Raw genomic sequence first — 23920 nt, forward strand, 5'->3', positions numbered from 1 at the left:
TAATCTTATCCAGCACTTAGCTTTTGAGAAAACAGATGGCATGGAATCATTTAAATCATCAGGGAGTTCTGGTCTTAACCTTCAAGTTGGTTTTAGCAGCTCATAACAAGAGCCTGCAAAATAAGCTAACAGAGGTTTAAATTTTTCATCTATCCTGCTTGATAAAGAGAACTTTCAAAGAATACTTCTTCCTTATGTGTATGTTTATTGTGTGTATAGTTTCATGTTTATGTTTTATATATGTATACATATATTTCATTTTTTATACTAGTCATTTCTCAAATAACCTCCCTATGCTGATGTACCAAATTTACAGGAGAGAGGAAATAGGCATTAATCATTATTGAGTAGGCATTATGCAGCAAAAATATATAATGTTTCAGTGTCTTTGATGAAAATCATGAAATTAAAATAATCTCTAATACTAACATAATAAAAAAATGTTGTAAAGTGGCCTAGCCTTCACACAGATTTGTACAAACACATTCTAGAACCTTAGGATCATAGATTTAAAGAGAGATGGATCCTTAAAGGCCACCAAATCTACCTCTCTTGTTTTATAAATGACAAAACTAAGATTCAAAGAAGTTAAATGAGACCAATTGTCTCACTACTAAGTAAGAGTCTGAGGCAAGATTCAAACTCAGGTCCTCCTGCATCTATGCCTAATGCTATCTATGTATATCTTTCTCCTCCCCTTCCTCCCCACTATTTTATCTAGTTTAATTAACTGAATCACTATATAGTCTTTAAGAGAATATACCAAATCATTCTGACTGCATTTTGTATTGCAACACTTGTATTGTGAAAGTGTATGGAGAAATTAGCATGAGATGTGCTTAAAAAAAAGATGGAAGGCGTTCTGTTGTACTTACCAAATATGATTGAGGCTCTAAACTCAACTTTATTTTTTAATTAAGTTTTCTTATCTTTTTTTTTAAATTAACAAGCTTTATTTTCTCTTTCCCACCTTTTCCTTATCACCTTAATTTTCCATTTTCAATGATTCATGTACCTTTAGGTACACTGTAAAATCCATACAATGTCATACAACAACCATGTAGGTTTTATTGTATGTCACCAATTTCTAATATTCACAAAAATTCCATCTTTTTTTTCTAAATAACAGAGTTATCCCTTATAAACAGTATGGCAAAGAAGGCCCAGGACCCTATTATTTACAACAGACACTGAGAATATTATTTTGAAATAATGCAGTGTTCTCTTGTTTTAATTTATGGAGGAAGCCTTGAAAGGGCAACTGAGATTAAGAATAAATGAAAGCCTTGCATCAGCTTTGTTCGTTTTTATTTCCACCACTGGGAAACAAGTCCTAATCTCAGTGTGCCCCCGATTTGGTAAACTGCATTGTTCTCTGTCATTATACAAGTCCAGCCTAGAGACCAAAGACAAGTAGTAATAGCTTCTTGAGAACTTTCATGGCTTCTTTTTGGCACACATTCTTGCAAGCCACATGCCCCTTCAGAAATACTGAAACAAGAAAGTATCTTAGTTTTCACCTACCTTTCTTCTCCTCAACACCTGTGTCAGACTTGAGGGTGTGACTGCTGCTGTGGAGGGAATCTTTTGGGTCTTCATTATCATCCAGGATTCCAGCAAAGCTGATCTTCCTCTCATACCTGTGCCGGTCTAATTCAGGATCCAGTCGAAGTCGGCAGCTCTCGAGGTCCTGAAACACCAAGGTGGAACATTTAAAGGTGTATTCCAAGAAGATAACTGGATTGGAAGGAACAGACTCACTTCCATTAGTTATTACTGATTCTTTTCCAGAGCTTTAAATATATATTCTTGAATTTGTAGCACAACTCCCTACCATCCCCCAATAATCTTGCAACAGTCTAAAAGACCACTATCACAGTTCTAGCTGTCTGTCTCATTTCCCAGCACTGGGTCACTACTATTGGCTGTACTCTTAGCAGTCTTGCTATTGGATTTGATTTTAGTATTGATGACGCCATAGAGACTACAACTAATCTCCTCACTTTAAAGGTAATGAAACAGAGGCCCAGAGAGTGAAAGTGATTTATCTAAAATCACATAGTGTAGTAAATGGCAGAGCTGGGACTTGAACACAAGTACTCTTAGTCCAGATACAAAGTTCCTTCCACTGTGACATACTGCCTGGGAGAACCATTTTTTACTCATTAGGCAACATTACTTCAGGATTGGGAAAGTACAGCATATAAGGAAACCCAAGCAAAATGCATCTAGGTGGTGCAATAGATAGAGCACTGGGCAAGGAGTCAGGAAGACTCAGTTTTGTGAGTTCAAATCTGGCCTCAGACACTTACTAGCTATGTGACCCTGGGTAAGTCACTTAACCCTATTTGCTTCAGTTTTCTCATCTGCAAAATAAGCCGGTGAAGGAAATGGCAAACCACTCCAGTATCCTTGCCAAGAAAACCCCAAATGGGGTCATGAAGAGTTGGATGTGACTGAAAAATGACTGAACAACAAGTAAAATATACATCATGAGCTCCTAAACAAGGCCAGTGAAGACATTTATTATATTCTGTTGGGTTAAATGATCCTATGGGAAGCCACTTCTGCCTGACACTTTCATTTTGAAGGTGATTTAGCTTAAGAGTGTCAGAATGCAAGGGCGGCCAGGTGGCACTGTGAGTAAGATCGCCTGCCCCAGGATTGGGAGACCTGGGATCGGTTGAGGCCTCAGATACTCGTCACCCACACAAAAATAACTGGCCGTGTAACCTTGAGCAAGTTACTTAACCCCAATTGCTTTAAAAAAAAAAAGAGTTTCAGAATGGTTGCTGTCAGTCACCCTGAGTGTTTCAAGGCTCTAAAAATGGTTATTTGCTAATGGCAAATGAGTATGAATTAATTCATCTAACAGATAACTAGTAGAAAGATCCTACTTTCTCTGCTGTCATCTTTTGGCTCTTCTCTCCTTCTCAGCTAAACTTCTTCGGGAATCCATCTTCACTAGCTGCCTCTACTTTCTCTCCTCTTATTCTCTGACAAAATGTCTGCAATCTGGCTTCTCATCTTATCATTGAACTGAAATTGTTCTTTTGCCAACATTACCAAATAATCTTTTGTTTGCTAAATCTAGTGACGTCTTCTCAGCCCTGCTACTTCTCGACCTCTGTCCCATTTGACAATATAGATTACCTTCTTCTGGATACCCTCTTTTCCAGGTTTTAGTTACATTGGTCTTTTCTCATTCTCCTTCTCTGACTCTTTTGGTGGATTTTTAAACATGTCACACCCACTAACAGTGGAGGTCCCCCAAGATTCTGTCTTGGGTCTTCTCTTTCCCCAATATTCTACCTCCTTTGGTAGATCTTATCAGCTCCCATGGGTTCAATTATCATTTCTATATTGATGGCCCTTAGATCACATATCCAGCCCTAGTGTGTCTCCTAAATTACCATACTGCATCACTAGCTACCTTTTCTGACATCTCTAACTAGGTATCTCATAAGTACTTCAAACTTAACACATCCCATACAGAACTCATTATATTTCCCTTCAAATGCTCTTCTGAATTTATTATTATTGAGGTGATCACTGTCTTCTCAATTTTGGTATTACTTTCAACTCCTCATAGCCAAGGCAATGCCAGCTCTTGAAATTTCTTTCTCCACTATCTTGCACACAGCTATTACTTTAGTTTAGACCTTTATCGCTTCCCTTCTAGACTCCTGAAGTAGTCTTCTAATTGATCTCCCTGCCCCAAGTCTTATCTCACTCCAAGGAAGAACTCCATTTAACTACCAAAGTAATTTACCTAAAGCATAGGTCTGACCATATTGCCCCCTTACTCAGTAAAACACAATGGCTCCCTATTATCTCCAGGATCAAATATATTTGACCATCAATTTGACATTTAAATTTCTTTATAACCTGGCCCCTTCCTATCATCTTTTTATTCCTTACTTCTCTCCATGGACTCTATGATCCAGATATTGGCCTATTTGCTCTTCTTGGTACACAACACTCCACAAGGCTGTTTCTTGTTCCTGGAATGGACTCCCTATTCACTCCTCCCTTTTAACCTCCCTAACTTCATTTCAGATTTAGCTCAAATCCAACCTTCTCAAGGAGGCCTTTCTTCTTCCTCTGGTTGCTATTACCTTGCCTTCTAAGATTGCCTTCCATCTACTCTGTATATATCCTGTCTATTCCTAGTTCTTTGCAGGTCATCTCCTCCATTAGAATGGGAGCTCCTTGAGGATAGGAACTGTTTTTTTTTTTTTTTTTGCTTTTTGGAGGTCATTTGGGGTTAAGTGACTTGCCCAAGGCCACACGACTAGTTTTTGTGTTAAGTGTCTGAGGGCAGATTTGAACTCAGGTCCTCCTGACTCCAGGACCAGTGCTCTACTCACTGCGCCACCTAGCTGCCCCAGATAGGAACTGTTTTGTCTTTCTTTGTAACCCCTGGGCTTGGCAAGGTGAGTGGCATACAGTAGGTACTTCATAAATGCTTGTTGATTGATTTTCTGAGAGATGCTTAATGAATTTTTTAATGAAAAATGAATTATATTGTCTAATAAGATGTATTTGATTTCAGTGAAAACTTGAAGGTATTTCTTTTCTCAGTGTTGTTAGTATATAACAAATAGAATTTACTGCTTTTAGCAGTTTTTAATTAGACTAAATATTATTCTTAATATGTATGATTACTCCTCTGTATAAGACTCTAAGAATTATACATTGGTACTTCAGAAATGCTTAAATTTATGAAAAAAAGAAGTCTAGAAAAATATAAATGCCATATGGAGCCTATTAGAATACTTTCAAAAGAAGTCTGGAAACTTAAACTGCCTCCCTGGAATTAATCTATTAAAAACATACAAAGTAATCTTGTATTTAATTTCTAGTCAAAGATAATTAGTATGCATTCCTTATTTTGGACACAAAATAAAAACTGGACAATATGAATTATCTCCCCTCACTGAACATTTTTTGTGTGTTTCCTATATCTAAAAATTAGGATTGCATTTAGACTCCATCATTATAATTTGTTCTATATAATTCTTTAAGATTAGTCTTTGCTTAGTTTTATAGTGTTAGCTTGTACACATATGTGCCTAGCACAGTGAATCACCAAAAAGGTCTGAATAAATATGCTGAATGAACATGTGGTTTCTTTCTTTGTTATTTGAGTGGTATTTGCTTGCTTCCTGAGCATTAATGAATTTTAATACTATAGCTTATATTTACATAACTCTTTATAGTTGCAAAACACTTTCACATACATGATTTCGTTGCATCCTCTCCAATGTGTGGTATGTAGTTTAAATATTATTCCCATTTTACAGGTAAGCAAACTGAGACTCACAGAAGTTAAGTGACTTGGCTATGTCTGCAAATCCATTATATGGCCAATCCAAGGATGAATGCAAATCTTTTGACTATTAACTTTTGTGCCTTTCACATTAGACTATGTTTCTTTTTATCATTACTTTTAAAAAAGTATGCCTTCAATTAATTTTATTGGGAACATTTTTAATAGGCTATAAGAACTATAATTAGGACCTAGCTCATTATTCTAAAGAATTTCTTTGATGGCCTTATTTGGAAATTAAATAGTTTAGGATATAAATTAAAATATCAGTTATCCTCCCTACTCAGATGAACAATCTGATAAAAACTTGGCTTTTCTAGCATTTGGTAGGGAGGGGGGAGTGGAGTGGTGTGTGAGATTGTGTATATGTGTATGTGTGTATCGTGTATAGTATGTATAGAGGTGGGGTAGAGGACAAGATAAAACTATAAGTATCCATTTTCAGGGTTTATTTAAAATGCCAATGAAAAATCCCATCCCAAAGTCTTTTTTCAAAACTAACTTCCAATTAGGATATATAGAGAGTTAGCCCCAAGAAAAATTGTGAAACAGGAAAAATGTGCCTGGTACTCAATATTTGCTGCCCCTTTCTGTGCATTTCCACCATGCCCAAGGTATTTAGTGATCTCATGTTACCTCCATGTTACTTTACATATACATAAATATCACACATACACATATATATATCATACATTCTCCTATCCTTTTCTTATAATAGTACTTATTCTCGTTTGTGGTACTTTGCACCTTAAAGACAGGACTTCGGTTGGCTGTTTTTTACTTGTTAGTCTATGACCTTGAATGTTTTAACCAAACATCACATATTGGCAATGCCTTCTATTGTGTAACTGACCTTGCCAAGTTTTTTTTTTTTAATCAGATATGCCTCCTTCTTGGCATCAGGCTCAGATCCCTGCCAGCCTCTAGAGCCCATCATTTTCACTGCTTCTTGTTGAATTTCCATATTGATCTGCTCCTATGCCTCTCGAGATTTTGTTGTTATTTCCTACTCTAAGTCAACTGTAGGTTTCCAGTGCTGTGAAAATTTTTATTACATTAATAAAATACACTAGAGGTTTGCAAACACTCCTGCTGCAAATGTTTTTATTAAATCTTTAGTGCATTTTCATTTTGGCAGTATTTATGCTTAGCTCTCAATTGTTCATTCTGAGTTCAGTACCATCTCCTAGGAAGCAATTTCAAGCATTTACGACCCTTCATGTTGGCTTAATCAGGTTTAGAATGCTAATTTTCTCTTCATGACAAATTTAGGATTTTGCTTCAGAGCATTCATTAATGTTAAATGGAATCATGCAGTTTAAACTCATGCACCCTTAGTGAAAGATTTACATTTTTAGAAATTATTAAATTCATGTTCAGAATAGAACTCATTAACTTTTACTGTAAGACTACCCTTCTTCCAAACTTCCCTATTTCTGTTCAAGGTACCACCTAGTCACCAAGGTTTAGAATGTTGCTGTTCTTCTTGCCACCCTCCTCTCCTCTCTCTTTCATCTCATGTGTACAACGAGTTGCTGAGTCTTGTCAATTTCTACCTAAATGGTATTTCTCCCATTTGTCCTTTTTCCTCTACTCATATAGCTACCATCTTTGTTAAAGCCATTGGCAGGTCTCACCCATCTAGACAATTTCAAGAGCCTCCCAATTAGTCTCCCTGTATCAGGTCTCTCTCCTCTCCAGTCCATACTTCATAAAGTTGCTAAAGTGATTATCAGTGCCTGGCATATAGTAAGGACTCAAGTGTTTACAGACATTGTCCCTACAGCCTGGGTCTGACTGAGTCATTTCTCTGCTCAATAGAGTCTAGTGAATACCTGTTAACCCAGGGAACAAACAAAGTCCTCTGTTTAGCTTCTAAAAATGCTTTCTAATCTGGTTTCAAACTCCATTTCCAGTCTTACATATTTCTCCTTTTCATGTACTCCACAGCTGAGTCAATATGGCTTTCATGTTGTTTTTCACATATCAATCTCTGTGCTTTCGCCTTTCCCCATCTTCTCCATAAAATGTACTTTCCTTATCTCTATCTCTTGAAATCCCTATTTTCCTTTAAAGCTCATCATCTATGTGAAACTTTCCTGATCCCTCCTCCAGGTGTTAGCATCTTCCCTTTTCTCCCAACCAAATTGACTTGTATTTATTTTGTATGACTTTGAATATGCATGTCATTTTCACAGATACAATATAAGTTCCTTGAGGGAAGGCATTGTTTTGTTTTTGCATACACAAAGCTTCAAAAACTGGCTTTCAAATAGAGGGAGTTTAGTAAATCTTTGTATAATTTGATTGCTTTCTGGCCATGGCTTCCCAATGTGACTCTGTTGTAAAATGAAGTGATGCCTACTTCATCCCCAGCTCAACTCACTCTCCTTACTGCTCTGCCTTGCCACCAGTTGCCTTGGCCCTGTGGGATGGCTCTTTCTTAAGGCCTATTCTCTTAAGTGGTGAATCCTTGGCCTGGATCACTGTTTCTTGAGGGCCACCCCCCCCCAGTCATGCTGCTCACTTCACTTCTAGTGCAATTCACTCTCTGGACTGCCCCTACCGCCATTCGCACCAGCTGCCTTTAACCCATGCAGACACCCTTTACTACCCCATCCCCACTCCACCATTTCCAGCTCCCCTTTGTTTTTTCTTCCATTATTAGAATATATTGTATTCGTGTCTTTGGCACTTAGCACAGTGCTTGGCACACAGTAAACAATTAATAAACACCCTCTCAATCTGGCTGTGTCTTGATTTATCTCACAAAGTCTATCTGATCCAATCTCCTATGTGATTGACTTAATTTCCTGTTTGTTCTGTTTGCTTCTCTCATGATGTCATGTTTTTGATTCCAGCCTGGCAGCTCGACCCTGATGTCTTTGACTCCTTTTGTTTTTATTGTTTCTGGACTGCATCCAAACTCCATTCAACCTAACTATAGTAGCTCACCTTGAAGGTTCTATGCCCTACAACCCACAGATGTTGATTCATATGAAGATAAATTATACTGTCAGTAGGAATTTATAAAATATAAAACATTGCTATATATTCTGAAGTTTGGAGCAAGAAACTGAAGGACTTAGTACAGTTGGTATTTTCATTGCTCATACTGACCCAAAGCAAGGAGATGGAGATAATAAACAGTCAATAAAAATAGGAAACAGTCCTTTCATAAAGGTGTTGGGGCATGAAAGCTCAGAATGAGACTAGTGAGGAATCTAAGTACAAAAAAAGCTTTGGGGGGCTTGAGATAGATGAGTTGAGCATGATAGAGCCATGACTACTCTCTTATTTGGTAACTGTTTTCTCTTATCAAGGACGATGTTATATGGACTGAAAGGAACAGAACAACAAAGGCTCAAGGAGGTGGGTCTTGAACTCAGTTCTTCCTGACTCCAAAGCTATTTCTTTATCCAAAAGGACAATATGAAATGTAGCAGTGATAAATGCAAAGTCTCACAACTGGGCTAAAAAAATCAATTTCACAAGATGGGGGAAGTAGGATTAGTCTGCCATTTATCTACATAAGGTCTTGGGACTCTCAGGGTCTACAGAAGTATAGTGGGCAAGACTGGGATATTACCACTTTCCTCTGCCCTGGTCAGATGACATTTGAGTATTGAGTTCAGTTGGAGATGCCACATTTGGGGAATGACATGAACAAGCTCAAGGGCAAACAAGATGTAAAGAGACTGAAAATCATGCCATAGTAAGATCAACTGGAGGAACTAGGAGATATTTAGCTTGGAGAAGAGAAATTAAAGGCAGTAGGTGGCTCAGTGGATAAAGTCCCTGACCTGGAGTTAGGAAGACAAGTTCAAATCCTGCCCAAGAAACTAACCAGCTGTGTAACCCAGACAAGTCTTTTAACTTTCATTTGCCTCATTTTACTCAAATGTAAAGTGAGGATAATAATAGCACCTTCATTCCCAGGTCTTGGTGAATAGGAGGTAAAATCTATAAAGCTTTGCAAACCTTTAAGTGCTAGGTAAATACTATTCTTGTTGGTGTAACTGTTAGTATTATCATTACCACTCATGACTTGAATGGTATTATATTTGCTGGGAGAAACCTTTCCCCAAAGAGGTTAAAAACATAAGAAAAAGTAGAGATTTTATTGTAAAAAAAAAGGGTTCTTACTATTGTTGTTATCATTATCACTCATGACTTAAATGATAATGTATTTACTGGGAGAAACATTCCCCCCAAAGAGTTAAAAAAAACAAGCATAAGCACAAATTTTATTTAAAAAAAACTGGGTTTCAGTTATGGCACAATCTGCCATTTTGGAAAAATTGGGGGCACATTAATAACAACAGCATTTCCTCAGTTGGCTCATGGATCTTCACAGAGTAGCAACAACAGCAGCTGTTTTCTCCAGCAATGCTAATGTTATCTAAGCAGAAAATTCACTTTCGATAGGATTTTTGGGAAAAGAATGTTCCTTTAAAAAAAAGGAATCACTAACTTATAAAATAATATTCCTGTTCGCTGATAGAGAGTGTAGAAGCCTGAGAAAGCATATGAACCTATGTGTCAGCCTGTCTAAGCTATTTCCTTATTTTCAGTTTCTGTGCTTTACTTACCACCAGAGGTTCAGTACGTGGGCGAGGCAAGCAGGAAAAGGTCTCTCTTAGGAAGGTGGTGATCTCTAGTAGAAGTTGGCAAGCTGCCATCTTGAGGGCAAAGGGGCAGCCACATTTGGTGGGGTTCACAGTGCCTGTGAAGACATTTTTTTTGCTAAGAGGAGAGCCCAGTAGACAATGCAGTGGTACAGTTTGATGGACACCATTACACATGTGTAAAATAAAATCATCATATATATATGAAAACATTATCAATCAATGTCAAGTTGAAGACTTTAATTCCTTGGAGTGTTGCCTGTTCACACCTATATGAACATTCTAAAGAATAGTTTCATGGCATCAGCTAAACTAAGATAACTATTTGGGTACTTTACCTACCATACCAGAGAGTAAAAGATCCCAGGTTCAGGAACCAAGTGATTGAGTTAAAGAAAATAAAAATTGAATGCTGATAATTTTTTCCTTTATAATTTAACCAGATTCAGGTTATCCTAGTTACATACGACAGCCTGGCAGAGTAAATAGCATTCTGGTCTTGTCAGAAAGGAAGCTCAAGGATTTAAATTCCACGTTTTATACTTACTAATAATTGTGTTACCATAGAAAAGCCACTAGGTGGTGCAGTGGAGAGAACACTAGGCTTGGAGTCAGGAAGATCCAAGTTCAAATTGCACCTCAGACCATTACTAGCTGTGTTAATGGGCAGGTCACTTAACCTGTCTGCCTTGGTTAACCCAACTGCAAAATGGGGATCATGATAGCATCTACCTCACGGAGTTGTTGTGAGGATCAGATAAGGTAATATTTGTAAAGGGCTCAGTGCAGCACCCGACACACAGTAGGGGCTTAATAAATGCTTGTTCCCTTCCCACCTCAGCCAGCTCTCTAGAATCTAGCTCCTGAATTTAGTTTTCCTCCAGAGGAAGTCATGGTCCTTGGTGGCAGAAGAATTCTAATTTTAGGAGTTCCTGTACTAAAGAGGTAACAGATCCTTTACAAATTTGTGTAACATAAAGCAAGAAAACTGTAGGTTTAGTTATAAAATAAGATCTGCTTAGCAGGCAATGGAATATCCCAAAGGCCTCTGATTGTGTAGTCCTGCCATGAAGAGAAGCTCTGCTGACCTGAACCTATTCTATGTTACCAGGTTTTATCCCATTTGCTTGATGTGTTGCCATGGCTACAGTACAACTATGAAATGTTCTTTACTTTTCTGCTGAAGGATGCTCAATATAAATTGGTTCAGCAGCTCTAAAGAGCTAGCTTGGTATAGGGGAAAGAATGATGTTTATGGAAGCTCTGACTTCATATCAGACTCAGAGATTTATTAGCTGTTTGACCACAGACGACTCAATTAACCTCTCTCAACAAAAGAAAGAAGGGAACAAGTATTTATTAAATGCCTACTATGTGCTAGGCACTGTGCTAAATGCTTTACAAATATTACATCATTTGATCTTTACAACTCTAGAAGGTAAGTGCTATTATTATCTCCATTTGAGAGATGAGGGAATTGAGGCAGACAGAGATTAAATTACTTTCCTAGAGTCATAAAGCTAGTAAGTGTCTAAGGCTGGATTTGAACTCAGTCCTTCCTGAGTCGAGGTCCACGCTCAGCTTTGTCATCTATAGGATGGAGACAATGTTATCTGTTTTTTTTTATACATCACATGGTTTTTGTGAAGCTCCATGAAGCACTCTATAAATGTCAGTTATCGTTATTATTAAATAATGGATTATAAATTCATTTAGCAATATAGTGATTACAATTCATTCTGCAGAAAAGAAGAAAAAAGTCGTCATTTGCAGAAAGGTTTAAAAATTGTTTTATTGCTTTATCGTTTAATTTTTCAAATAAAAACCCATATTGGAGCAACATATTTTTCATGAATCAAGTCATTGCTAGTTGGGGAAATCAATAAAGGTCAATTACTCTTGGTTTTCCAATTAGTAATGATCCTTCCCCTTTCAAAACTTTCCTAAAACCTATGTGCTCCTTCTCTCATGAATTATGTATTATAACTATTTGGTCTGGGTTACAGACTGTGAGTTCTATGAGCGGGAAGAAGGACTGGGTTTTATCTAAGCTCTGTCTCTCTCCCAGTGTCTAGCACAGTACTCTGGACATTTTATTTTTTTGTTGCTGTTGTTCATTTGTTTCAGTCATGTCCAACTTTTTGTGTCCCATTTGGAGTTTATTTTTTTGGCAAAGATACTGGAATGGTTTGCCCTTTCCTTCTCCAGCTCATTTTACAGATGAGAAACTGAGGCAAACAGGTTTAGTGACTTACCCAGGGTCACACAGCTAATAAGTATCTTAGGCCAGATTTGAACTCAGGAAGATGAGACTTCCTGACTTCAGGCCTGTCACTCTATCCACTGTGCTATGTAGCTACCCCATATGTTACTATATATTAAGTATATACCCAACCTCCCAAGTTATTTTTGGACCAGACCTCCAATTTTATTTGTATAAGGGAGAACCCAGTGAGGAAACCCTGTCTTACCAATACAGATAAAAAGCTATTCTGTAACTTATAGTTGCCTGGTCACACTGAGGGGTTAAATGATTTACCCAGAGTCATGAGGCTAGTATGTGTTAATGGTGGGCCCCCAACTCAAGTCTTCCCAACTCCAGGACTGGGTCTATTTTCACTATGTCATGTTACTTCTTCCTCTGGACATAGCAGACACAATGTATATTAACATTAACTGAATTAAATTAAACAGGGCTTTCTTTCTTTTTTGTTTTTTAAACAATAGGGGTTAAGTAAATTGCTCAAGGTTACACGGCCAGGTGTTTCTGGTTGGGTGCTAAGTGTCTGAGCTCAGATTCGATCCTAGGTCATCCCAACTCTGGGGCTGGTGCTCCTACTGACTGCGCCACCTCGCTGCCCTGTAAACAGGGCTTTCTTAAAAAGACTGAATGGCAAAGTGGATATATAGCTCTCCTAAGAGTCTGAAATCTCACCTCTGACACATATGGATGGTGTGCCTCTGAAAAAGTTAGTTACACTCTTGGTTCACTAGACAACTCTCTAAGACTACTTTGTGAAGCCAGTGACAACCCTCATTGACAGAGAGAACTTTCTTACCTGGTAGCTTCCAATACCAGTGAAAATGACTGGTCCAGTCCCTTTCCTAAAAATATGAGGGAAATTTCCCTGAGGGCTAACCTCTTGTATAGAAAGGGAACAGGCTACCTTTGGGTTACATAGGGGGTGATGGTTGGCTATGAGCATTTAGAGAAGCTACCTTAGCCTAGCAATTTGCTTCTTTAAGACACTTTTTATTGTTACTTTACATTGACCAATGGTGATGTCATATGGTCAGCAGCCCTTTCCTTCCCATCAAGGACCATGGAGACAGCATCTAAAAGCTCCCTAGCAACATGATGGTGGCAAAGAATACAAATCTACCATTTTAGAAAATGTTTTTCATGTTCTGTGGTTGAGTCACACTAGCAATTATTTCAGATGCTGGGCTTTTCAGATGTTGCTAAGTGACATTTACTAGGCTGTTTGCATTATTTTCTCTCTCTGCTTTTTATTCTCAAGGCTGCCATCCTGATTCATCCCGTCAGCACCACAAACATGAAAATGTTTCAGAACAAAGGGCTTTCAATTGAGATGCATTAAAGACCTAGCTCATGCCAAGGCCTCCTTTGAATTTCCTTGTACTATTTCTGGGAGTCATACCATTGAGAGTTCTCAGAGCCAGCAAAGGTACTTACATCAGGGATTTACACACTAGAACTCTGCTTGAAATAAAGCAAAAGACACAGAAGCTTCTGTCTTGGTGTACTCCCATGTGTAAAGGTCTTTAGAAATCAAACCTTACTTTAAGTCACTCCTGGAAGAATGACCTCTGGAAATCTAGGGCAGTTCTAGGAATCACAGAATCATAGCTTTCGGCCTTGAAGGCCACTGCAACCAACCTGCTCATCCTGCAGATGAGGAAACTGAGGCACAGAGAAGGTTGGTTGCATCGCTAGTGTCTGAAGCAGGATTTGCACCGAAGTACAATACCCTATCCTCTATGACAGCTTGACTCTCAATAAACATTATTATCCCCACATTATAGATGAGGAAAAGTGAGGAACAGAGAGGTTAAATGATATGCCTCCTGTCACAAATACTTTACTCCCTTCTGCAAGGAGCCTTTCCTGGTCTTCCTTAAATGCTAATTCTTTCCTTCTAAGATTATCTTCAATTTATCCTGTATGTGCGGGCACACACCCGTGTGTGTGTGTGTGTGTGTGTGTGTATTTGCATGTTTTCCCCCCACTAGAATGTGAACTCCTTGAGAGCTGATCCTACCTACTGCCTTTGCATTTCTTTGTATCCCCAGTGTTTAACACAATGCCTGGCACCTAGCAGATGCTGACTTAACAGCTAAGAAGTGACGGAGGAAGTCTTTTAACCTGGGTCTACCTAATTTCAGGTCCAGGTATCTCTCTATCACATTGTAATGCTTCTTCTAAATGACTGAAGACTTAGGTGTGTACCAGAAAGGCCAGGACACATTACTTCGTGTCCTATATGGTGGCAGAGATAGGAGCCTCAGCTGATTATGTGAAATAGTACTACATAGTGCTCTTCTATTACTGCCAGAGATGGCAGCTAGGTGGCACAGTGGGCAGTGGGACTTGGGAGTCTGGATGATGTTAATTTGGATTCTGTCTCACATCCCTCATGAGCTGTGTGACTTTGGGCAACTCAATCTTTCCATGCCTCAGTTTCCTTATCTATAAAATAGGGATAAATAATAGCCTCTATCTCCCAGGGTTGTTGTGAGGATTAAGTGAGTTAATACTCACTAAGTGCTTTGCAAACCTTAGAGTGCTGTATGAATGGTAGCTATTAATAGATATGCATTAAGCTTAACTATAATCACATTCTTACAATTCATGACTCTGTGAACACATACAAAGATATTCTAAATCATCTATGTTGAATTTTATTTTCTTTTTGGTCCAGACTTGTGATTCCATTGGCAGAGCAAACTCCCAGGGTGAAAAGTTCTCCTACATATGGGGAGAACTACTTCCCAACTTAGAGTCTGAGAGGGTTGACTATAGCAATGAGAGGTTAAGTGATTTGCCTGGGCTCACACAGCTAGGATGGGTCAGAGCCTAAATATGAATCTGTATGTATTCCTGAATCCAAGACCAGGTCTCTCCCATATAAGTCACACTGCCTCTCATCAATGGAAGAAATGAAATATCTAAGCATAATATTAATCATCTCAAACACCCATGCTAGTATGGTATAGTATACACATATACATACACTAATGGTCTTGGAAAGGTACATGAATGAATCTTTTTGAACTTCTATGGGAAAAGAAGTGAATTTGATTTCCAGTTATAAATTCAGAATAATGACAGGCATTCACATTTTTAACACCTGTGAGCATCTTTTTTTCTTCCTTCCTTCCTTCCTTCCTTCCTTCCTTCCTTCCTTCCTTCCTTCCTTCCTTCCTTCCTTCCTTCTTTCCTTCCTACCTTTCTCCCTCCCTCCCTCCTTCTCTCTCTCTCTTCCTTCCTTCCTTCCTTCCTTCCTTCCTTCCTTTCTTTCTTTCTTTCTTTCTTTCTTTCTTTCTTTCTTTCTTTCTTTGTTTCAATTGGATGTTGAACACTTCAACATAATTCAATTAAATATTTCAATACTTCAGTGGCCTTGGTGATTTGGAAAGTATTTCATTTTTTCATCTCTCTCTCTACACTGTCTGAATGAATATCAGTCTCAAAATCACAAGGGAGGTAGAGGGGAGGAGATTTCTGAAGTACCAGTAATTTTCCATGACTTAAGCAGTGATATTCCCTCTGAAGGTGATAGAAACAATTTTTAATATTTGTGCTATAGTAAAATGCAAAATGACACATACAAAGGTGAATGGGGTGAGGGGCTTATCTTGAGTAGGACTCATGCTCCTAATCTATAGCCGCTTGTTTTCTTCTCAGTGCCCCTGTCCACATGCTTTAAAAACATGCACAGCAAAAAAGGGTGAAGCGTGTGGGGAAGACAGGGAAGTGGCAAGAATATGAAAGAGAAAAGAGAATTAAGTGCTCTTTCTAAAGCAGAGGTTCTTACAAGCAGGGGTTCTTGTAGTAAAGGGAGTCTCCTTACTGTCATCTAAAAAGTCTTCCTCCTCATCCTCTTTCCTCAGTTTCCTCTTGGTCTCCTCGTCATAAATGAGACCCAACAGATTAGCTGGGCTCTCGCTCTCTCCATGGCACAGTTCATTCAGTCGGACTCCAATCGCCTGCCACAGGGAGGGAAAGAATAAAAAAAAATTCCACATAATTGGTGTTATAGAGAATATAATATTAGTGAACTATTCTCAGCATAATATGTCTGGGCAATACCATTTTCCTGATGTTACAAATATGCAAGTTGAAAAACAGAAACCATTTAGCCATATGACCATGGGCAAGTCACTTAACCCCAATTGCTAGCCTTTCCCCCCCTCCAAAACAAAAGCAAAAAAGAAAAACAGAAACCATTAATGGAATCTCTAAGATGTTTTAGACCAAAGGTTTATAGGATCAGAACACCATGCAAACAATCTACACTTTGTTAATTCTATAGGATAGGGATAGGCACTGGACCTGTGATTACATTGGTAAGCCAGCACCAAGTAAGGAAATTCTTTGTCAGTTCAGATAGGTTAGATTGTCTGCAGCTTAGAGAATTGCTTAGAACACTAAGAGGTTAAGTGACTTGCCCAGGGTTCCACACCTTTGTCTCAGAGACAAGACTTGAATTCACATCTTTCTGGTCATAAGACTGGCTCTCCAGCCATGAGAACAGGTTACTTAATGAATATTCTCTTTTGTCTATGGAAAGTTTGCTTTATAGCGACAATCTAAGAGAATAGGCTATTACTACTGGAACATTTCCCTGGGCTGCTTTTGTATAATCTAGCAGATTTTCTTATGTGATTTTACAAATGAGCAAGCAAAACAAAATGAACTAAAAAACAAAATAAATTTTGCACGTAGCGACTGTTTAGTCAGTTTTTCAGTCATGTCTGATTCTTTGTGACTCTATTTGGGGTTTTCTTGGCAAAGATACTGGAGTGATTGCCATTTTCTCCTCCAGTTCATTTTACAGATGAGAAACTGAGGCAAACAGAGTTAAGCCACACAGCTAGAATGTGTGATTTGAACTCAGTAAGATGAATCTTCCTGACTCCAGGCCCAGTGCTCTATCAACTATGCCACCTACCTGCCCACACACAGCTATAATACTTAACTATTACATCAGGAATAGTAACTATTTAAAGTATTCAATAATAGAATATGCTCAAAATTTTGTTTTATGGGGATTTAAAACAACAGATGCCATTATCTCCAGAAACTCAAAATTGTCATCTTATTAGAGCACCATCATAATTTACCCACCCACCCCCACTCCCAAATTTGCAAGTAGAAACCACTTCACCAGGAGGGAGTTAATGGTTCAGTGGAAAGAGAACTGGGTCTGGAATTCCCAGACCTGAGTTCAAATCCAGCCTTAGACACTATGCGACCCTGGACAAATCACTTAGCTTCTGATTGCCTGAGAAAATGGATTTATTGGATCCACTGGAGAAGGAAATGGCAAACTACTCTATAACCTTTGCAAAGAAAACCCCAAATGGAGTCACAAAATGTTGGACATGACTGAAAAATGACTAACAACTATAAATTCACCAAGGCTGCCCAAATTATCAGCTTAATGGTCCTAGCCTTTACGAAGAAATGAACTCTGTTGTGAGAAAATGAGGGACATCCTTATAAAGAGCAAAATATTGGACAGACTCAGATGTCCTGGGAAGTGATTCACCAATGAAATTAAGAGCTGAAGTCCAGTTATTGTTTCCTATACCATTCCAATATTACCACCTTTCAATATTAAAAAATATGCAAGGTATATATCCCAAGAAGGTTGTTTGGAGGAAAAAAAAAGACTGCATTTATCCCAATATGTTGAGAACAGCACTTTTTGTGGTATCAAACTGAGAGCAAAAATAGAGGGCCATCAGTGAGGGGAATGACTAAACAAATTGTGGTAGATGAATGAATTTAGTAAGAAATGAATATTTCTTAGAAATATTAGAAAAAAGAAAAAGTATCATGAATAGGGAGAAGCATAGAAAACTTCCATAAATTGTTGCAAGGGAAGTTGAAAAGCCAGGATTACAAAACAGAATGACTACAACAATGGAAATATGGAAGGAAAAACAACTACAAAATAATTGAATATGAATATTGTGAAATTACAAAGAAGAAGCTTGGTCCCAAAGAAGAGATATGAGAAGACACTTCTGCCTGATCTCTGGGTGGGGGTGAAAGGGCATGAATTTGAATCATTGGATAAAATGTTCATTTCTTCCAACATATTGATGATAGTGCTTTTTCCTCTTCCTTTTTCTTTGCTTATATCTTTCAAAACAATTTTTTTTTTTGGTCATGAAAGATAACTCTTTGGAAAGGGGAGGAGAGTGATATGGGAAAAAATCCAGGTAGGACAAAAGCAAAATATGTCAATAAAATCCATTTTTGTAAAAAAGAAAAAAACATGATGCCCCAAAGGTTATGTGACATCCTAGTTTTTACAACTAATGAAAAAGAAAGCTAGGATCTGAATTCAGGTTTCTCCTGATACCAAGCCCAACTTTCTTTCTACTCTACAATTTCTAACTACTTTAGTCCTTTTCTTTCTCTCTAGGTTCAGCTAAAATGCCACCCTCTCCACAGTCTTCCTTAATTCCACTTATATCTCCCTTCCCTTTTCTCTACAACCCCTCTCCTCGGAGGAAAGTGAAATCTTGTTTCCTCAAATTTCTCTTAGCATTTTGCCTCCTCTGAGTTTCTCTTTCCTCTGTCATATTTCTGCAGAAGACGGTCAGATCCTTGAGAGAAGAATCTGTGTCTTATCTTGCATTCATAGTGCCAAGCAAAAGAGTAGGTGTTTTAATAAATATCTGTTGCCTTGAATTCTGCCCACATCAAGATTTTAAGCAAATTCCTAAGTAATAATGTTTTCTTTGACAAATACCAAATCAAAGCAGTTGTGGATTTGGCTAAAGTGCCCTAAATAAAAAATGCAATTAGTGTTGAATTGTACCCAGGGTGAGCATGAGCTGGTCTTTACCTTTCAGATTAAGTGGCAAACTTGACCATTATTAGGAAAAAAAAAAAACTAACTGGGCAATTTAAAAAGTTCCTGGAAAATAATTTGATCTAAATCTGATAAGCTCCAGCCAAGCATGACTAACAAGGGGAAAACACAAAAGGAAACCCACAAAAACAGGCAGCTTGGGATGAACTTTTCATAATAACATCTGGAGTCTCATAACTTCTTGGTCTTAGGAGCTCAGCTTCTCTTCACCAAGGTGACAGGCTTTCAAATTCTCTTGTGCTCAGTAACAAACCACATAATCATACTGCTAGGAGCTAACTGGCTACAAGACACCATTCCCATCTGTTAAAACTCCCAAGTGAAGACAACGACTGAATAGACTTTCAGATGGCAGGGAAGTAAGGGCTCACTAGGTTTCTCTGAAACCTTTTGTGGCCATCATCAGTGTTTTAGTGAGAAGGCAAGGAAGGAACATAATCTCCTGAGGGCTTCTAAATAGTTTTGGAAACAATTTGTTCATTTTAAACACATAACAGTAGCCACCTAGAGGCAACATAGTGAGAGGATAGAGAATTAGCCTTAGCTCCAGGATGGCCTTAAGTTCAAATTCTACTTCAGACGCATAGGTTGTATGACCCTGGGCAAGTCATTTGCCTTCTCAGTACTCTTAGCAACTCTTTAAAGCCATAAATTACAGAAAAGATGCCCTACTTGCATTATTAGAAGGGTTTTCTCATCTAAGTTCTTTATGCCAATAATTTCACAGGTCTAGACCCTATCCTCGAGAGTAAGCATATATTTACAGAAATTTTCACATTCTAAAACTTTTACACAAATATTTCCTTTTTTTTCCTCATAACAATCCTAAGAAAGAATTTGGAGATCTGGATTGCAGGCCAATGACCGACTTGGTGCAGAACAGGTAAGATCAGTTACAGCTCACAGAGCTTACAGTTACAGCTCACAGAGATTTACAGAGATAACTAAATCTATTTTGCTAAATAGTAGCAAGGAACCAGTTGGAATTAATAGGGTCAAGGACCAGGAAAAAGGTCTTGGGGCAACCTGGAGTTGATTAAAAGGTAATGGCCTTTCTCCAGCTGTAAAGGAAAGCAAACCTTTAAATAAGCAGCACTTATAACAAGTACTGGGCAGCTAAGTTAAACAATGGATGGAGTTCCAGTCAGGAAGACTCATCTTCCTAAGTTCAAATCTGGCTCTTACACTTAGTAGCTGTGTGACCTTGGGCAAGTCACTTAACCTTATTTGTCTCAGTTTTTTCATCTATAAAATGAGCTGGAGAAGGGTCACAAAGAATGGACATGACTCAAAAATGACTTTACAATCATGACAGGTATTCAAATTTTACCTAGGATTTTGCATTTCTTTTGATCTTTGTTCTATTTTGAGTATTGAATTATTTACAAAAAGAAACATTAATATACTTTTTAATAAAACAATTAGATATTCAAAGAAAAAGCATATGGATCCATCTAATTCTAAAAGCCATTGATTTTTATCCAATGATAACAGAACTAGAAAGTTTTTTTTAAATAAAACTTTATGAAAGACATCATATTGTCTTTTGTATGCTAAATGACTTGTTTTTAAGAATATAAACAATTGATTTAATGCAAAACATGAATTCACATATGTACACAAATACATAGTTAACATAAGCCTCAAAATCCTATGTATAGTTGACATTTCTTGGCATGATTCAGGAGAAACTTAGACAAAAAGAAGATCCTTCTATATTGTCAGATATATTAATAGACACACTAAAATGGAATACTAAGGGAAGTTAGGAATTTTATTTCAGTTAATTATTTTAAAAAAGGATCTGTCAGGATAAGATAGGGCAGGTCAGTCTCTCTGATAGGAGAAGGTAGGGTATAGTGAAAAGCAATGACCCTGGAGGGAGAGAACCTGGGTTTTAATCCTACCTCTGATACTTACTACCTGTGTGACCCTATACAAGTCACTTCCTTTCTTTGGTCCTTATCATAAAATTAGGAGACTGACTAGATGCACTCAGGAATCCTTTCTAACTCTGAATTAACAGTACAACCTTTGCATCAGTCCTGTCAGGAAAAGGCAGGGCAGGTATTAATATTTCTATTTCAAAAAGGAGGAAACTAAGTCTCAGGAAGATACCACAGCCAGAGAGTAAGTGGTAACCTGGAATTTTAATCTCAATCTTCCAACTTCTTTTTGTAACCAACACCATACCAACTCTCATAGAATGAACTCAAAGACCACTCCACTTGATTTTTCCTTTGAGTTTATATTTCAGTGATTAGGGAAAATAATTTAAAATCATCAGTGTCCCATTCTATGAGAAGTCCTTACTAACTCAATTTCACTCAATTTTTACAAAAGAAGTAACAACTGTGGCTCACATCTCCCCACTGGTAGAAGAGCTTGGCTGCATTCCACTGTAACTTTTGATTCCGCTTGTTGCCCACGATTGGTGATCGGCCTCGGGAAAGGCCTTTCTTTGTGATGTTGACATGGTGTCCTTTCATCCACTCAGGCCAGTTGCCACGGTTGCAACGGTGAACAAAGCGAGCGCACTCTAGGAACAAGGCTGCTCTGGCCACCACTGGAGCTTCCTGATTCAAATTGGAAGGAAAAAGGAAATCAGATATGATCGAAGCAAAGAACATGAAGTTGCCCAACTAGGAAATAAACGCGCCATTTGGGAACCAGTAATTTTCCTAGGGCCTCAGAGTGAACAAATAATTGCTTTTAATTTACTTGTACTTCCATTATTTTTCATTTTTCTCATATTGGACTTCCAAAATGGTGTCAGTCAGTAGCATGAGGTCCACAGGCTTAAGAAATTTGAATCATGGAGAAAAAAATTCAAGCAAGTTTTTGCTTTTGAGCATATTGGTTTCAGAAATAGCTCACTAATACCTATGTCCATACCCACCAACCACTTTCGTACATTCAGGGGGCAGCTGTGGCATGCTTTGGCATGCAAACTAAGGTATATGGCCAAACCAAGGTATGTGGGAGAGTGCTGGGTTTCAATGAATATGTGGAGAAAGAATGGCCCTCATCATGAAGCAGGCAAACACTCTAGTTCTAGTACTTTAGGCCCTCATTTTAGTAAAATTCTTGAGCATTTAGTTTCTCTCCACTTAATTCAATTTGTGTGAGGTGAATGAAAATAAAGTTCATACTGTCCCACTCAACAGAAGATCTTAGCTGTATTCCACTGAAGCTTATTGTTCAATTTGTTTTCTTGGCCCCTGAGACTTAGTTTAGTCATCTGTGAAATAGGAATGATAATACCTGCTCAGTCTATCCCACAGAATTTTAAGGGTCAAATGAGATGCTGTATGCTAAAGTGTTTTATAAATTGTTGAACACTACAAATATGTAAAGTATCACTATTGGTTTTGTTATTTTAGCAGAAGGATGTGGCTATTGATATCACGAAAAGCAACTTGGAGAAATAAAGACAGTACTGCATTCAGAATTTTAAAATTCTGGTTTCCAAATCTGGTTTGATACTTGATAGCTCTGTGATCCAGGTCTAATCACTTAACTTCTCTAAGCCTCAGTCTTCTAATCTGAAAAATGGGACTAATAATTCCTATACATACAGGGCTATTATGAGTTGCAAATGAAATAATGTATGTAAAGCACTTTGCAAAGTTTAAAATAAATATAAATATGGTTGTTATTCCTGTAAATTTTATTAGCCCATAAATACATATGAAATGTATGCTATAAATTATATCATCAACCTCATCCTCATCATCATAACATTACTACCTGTTTGTGCCACAGGATATCTTCTGGCTAGTTAGAAAATAGAATATATAGTTTTAGGATGACTTAGTCTGTTTTTATTATTCAATACAAAGAATACAAAAGATGTAGGAAATTATTTTTAAATTTGTTAAGACAGGAAATTATCCAAGTGATTCATAAGAAACAAAGCATTTTGGGGAAACAAATTAACATTTCTTCTAATCTGTCCAACAACAAACTGTTGTTGAAGATATTTTAGAGACGTGTTTATAAAAGATATGTTTTGTAAGGGGAATGAGGGGGAGAAAGAAGGCTGTAGATAGGATTCCCAGAATGCCAAAGTTCATACCACTCTACTGTGATCTTAGAACCAAAGACAGTATAATAATCCTTCAAGGAATGATGACATCTGAAGTTCTTCCTACAAGGCTGTCACATCACAGTCATTTTTTAAAATGAGATATTAATTGAAGACAATAAATCCTAACAAATTACTATTTAATATCTTTTAAAACATTTTATGTTGTTAGCTACCTTCATCAATAAAGAGATGCTAGTGATTTGTAAGTTATTATCTCAATTTAGTTGTTAGCAATATATTGTCACAATGAATAGATCCATTAGGAATTAGGTAAAAGATCCTAGAGAAGATGGGTAAATGTGGGTAATATTTTTGGATTGTAAAGTAGAACTGGCTTAATATATTTTGGTCATGCTTTGAAACAAAATCCCAGGTCCAACATATTGTTCTTCATCTCTCTCCCTATCCACTGAATTCAATTATGTTTGATTTGTCTTACCTTTAGGAGCCATTTTAACATAAAATGTTTCCTAGGCTATTGGTAGAATTAAAATACATTTAAAATAACCAAATAAACAAGCATAGATAACTAATTCCAAGACTATGATTTTTTAATATATATGCAGTTTTGGGATGGATAGTTTAGATGATTCTTTTCCTTCCTCCCTCCCTCCCTGGCTTCCTTCCTTCCTTCCTCCCTCCCTCCCTGGCTTCCTTCCTTCCTCCCTCCCTCCCTCCTTGGCTTCCTTCCTTCCTTCCTTCCTTCCTTCCTTCCTTCCTTCCTTCCTTCCTTCCT

At 37.7% G+C, this 23920-nt stretch overlaps 1 protein-coding gene across 1 annotated transcript in view; it reads right to left on the bottom strand.

The window, feature by feature from the left end:
- Positions 1–23920, bottom strand: part of UNC80 (unc-80 homolog, NALCN channel complex subunit) — a 219338-nt gene that overhangs the window by 107225 nt on the left and 88193 nt on the right. The window contains exons 20-23 of the mRNA XM_069075228.1: positions 21458–21670; positions 16056–16191; positions 9925–10058; positions 1525–1690 (exon numbers count right to left, since the gene is read on the bottom strand). Coding sequence (XP_068931329.1) covers positions 1525–1690; positions 9925–10058; positions 16056–16191; positions 21458–21670 — 649 coding nt within the window. The remainder of the gene's footprint in view (positions 1–1524; positions 1691–9924; positions 10059–16055; positions 16192–21457; positions 21671–23920) is intronic.

This window comes from Petaurus breviceps, unplaced genomic scaffold, assembly GCF_028583685.1.
Source record: "Petaurus breviceps papuanus isolate PSGF00001 unplaced genomic scaffold, PetGlider_PUasm1.0 90903, whole genome shotgun sequence".
Taxonomy (NCBI): Eukaryota; Metazoa; Chordata; class Mammalia; order Diprotodontia; family Petauridae; genus Petaurus; species Petaurus breviceps.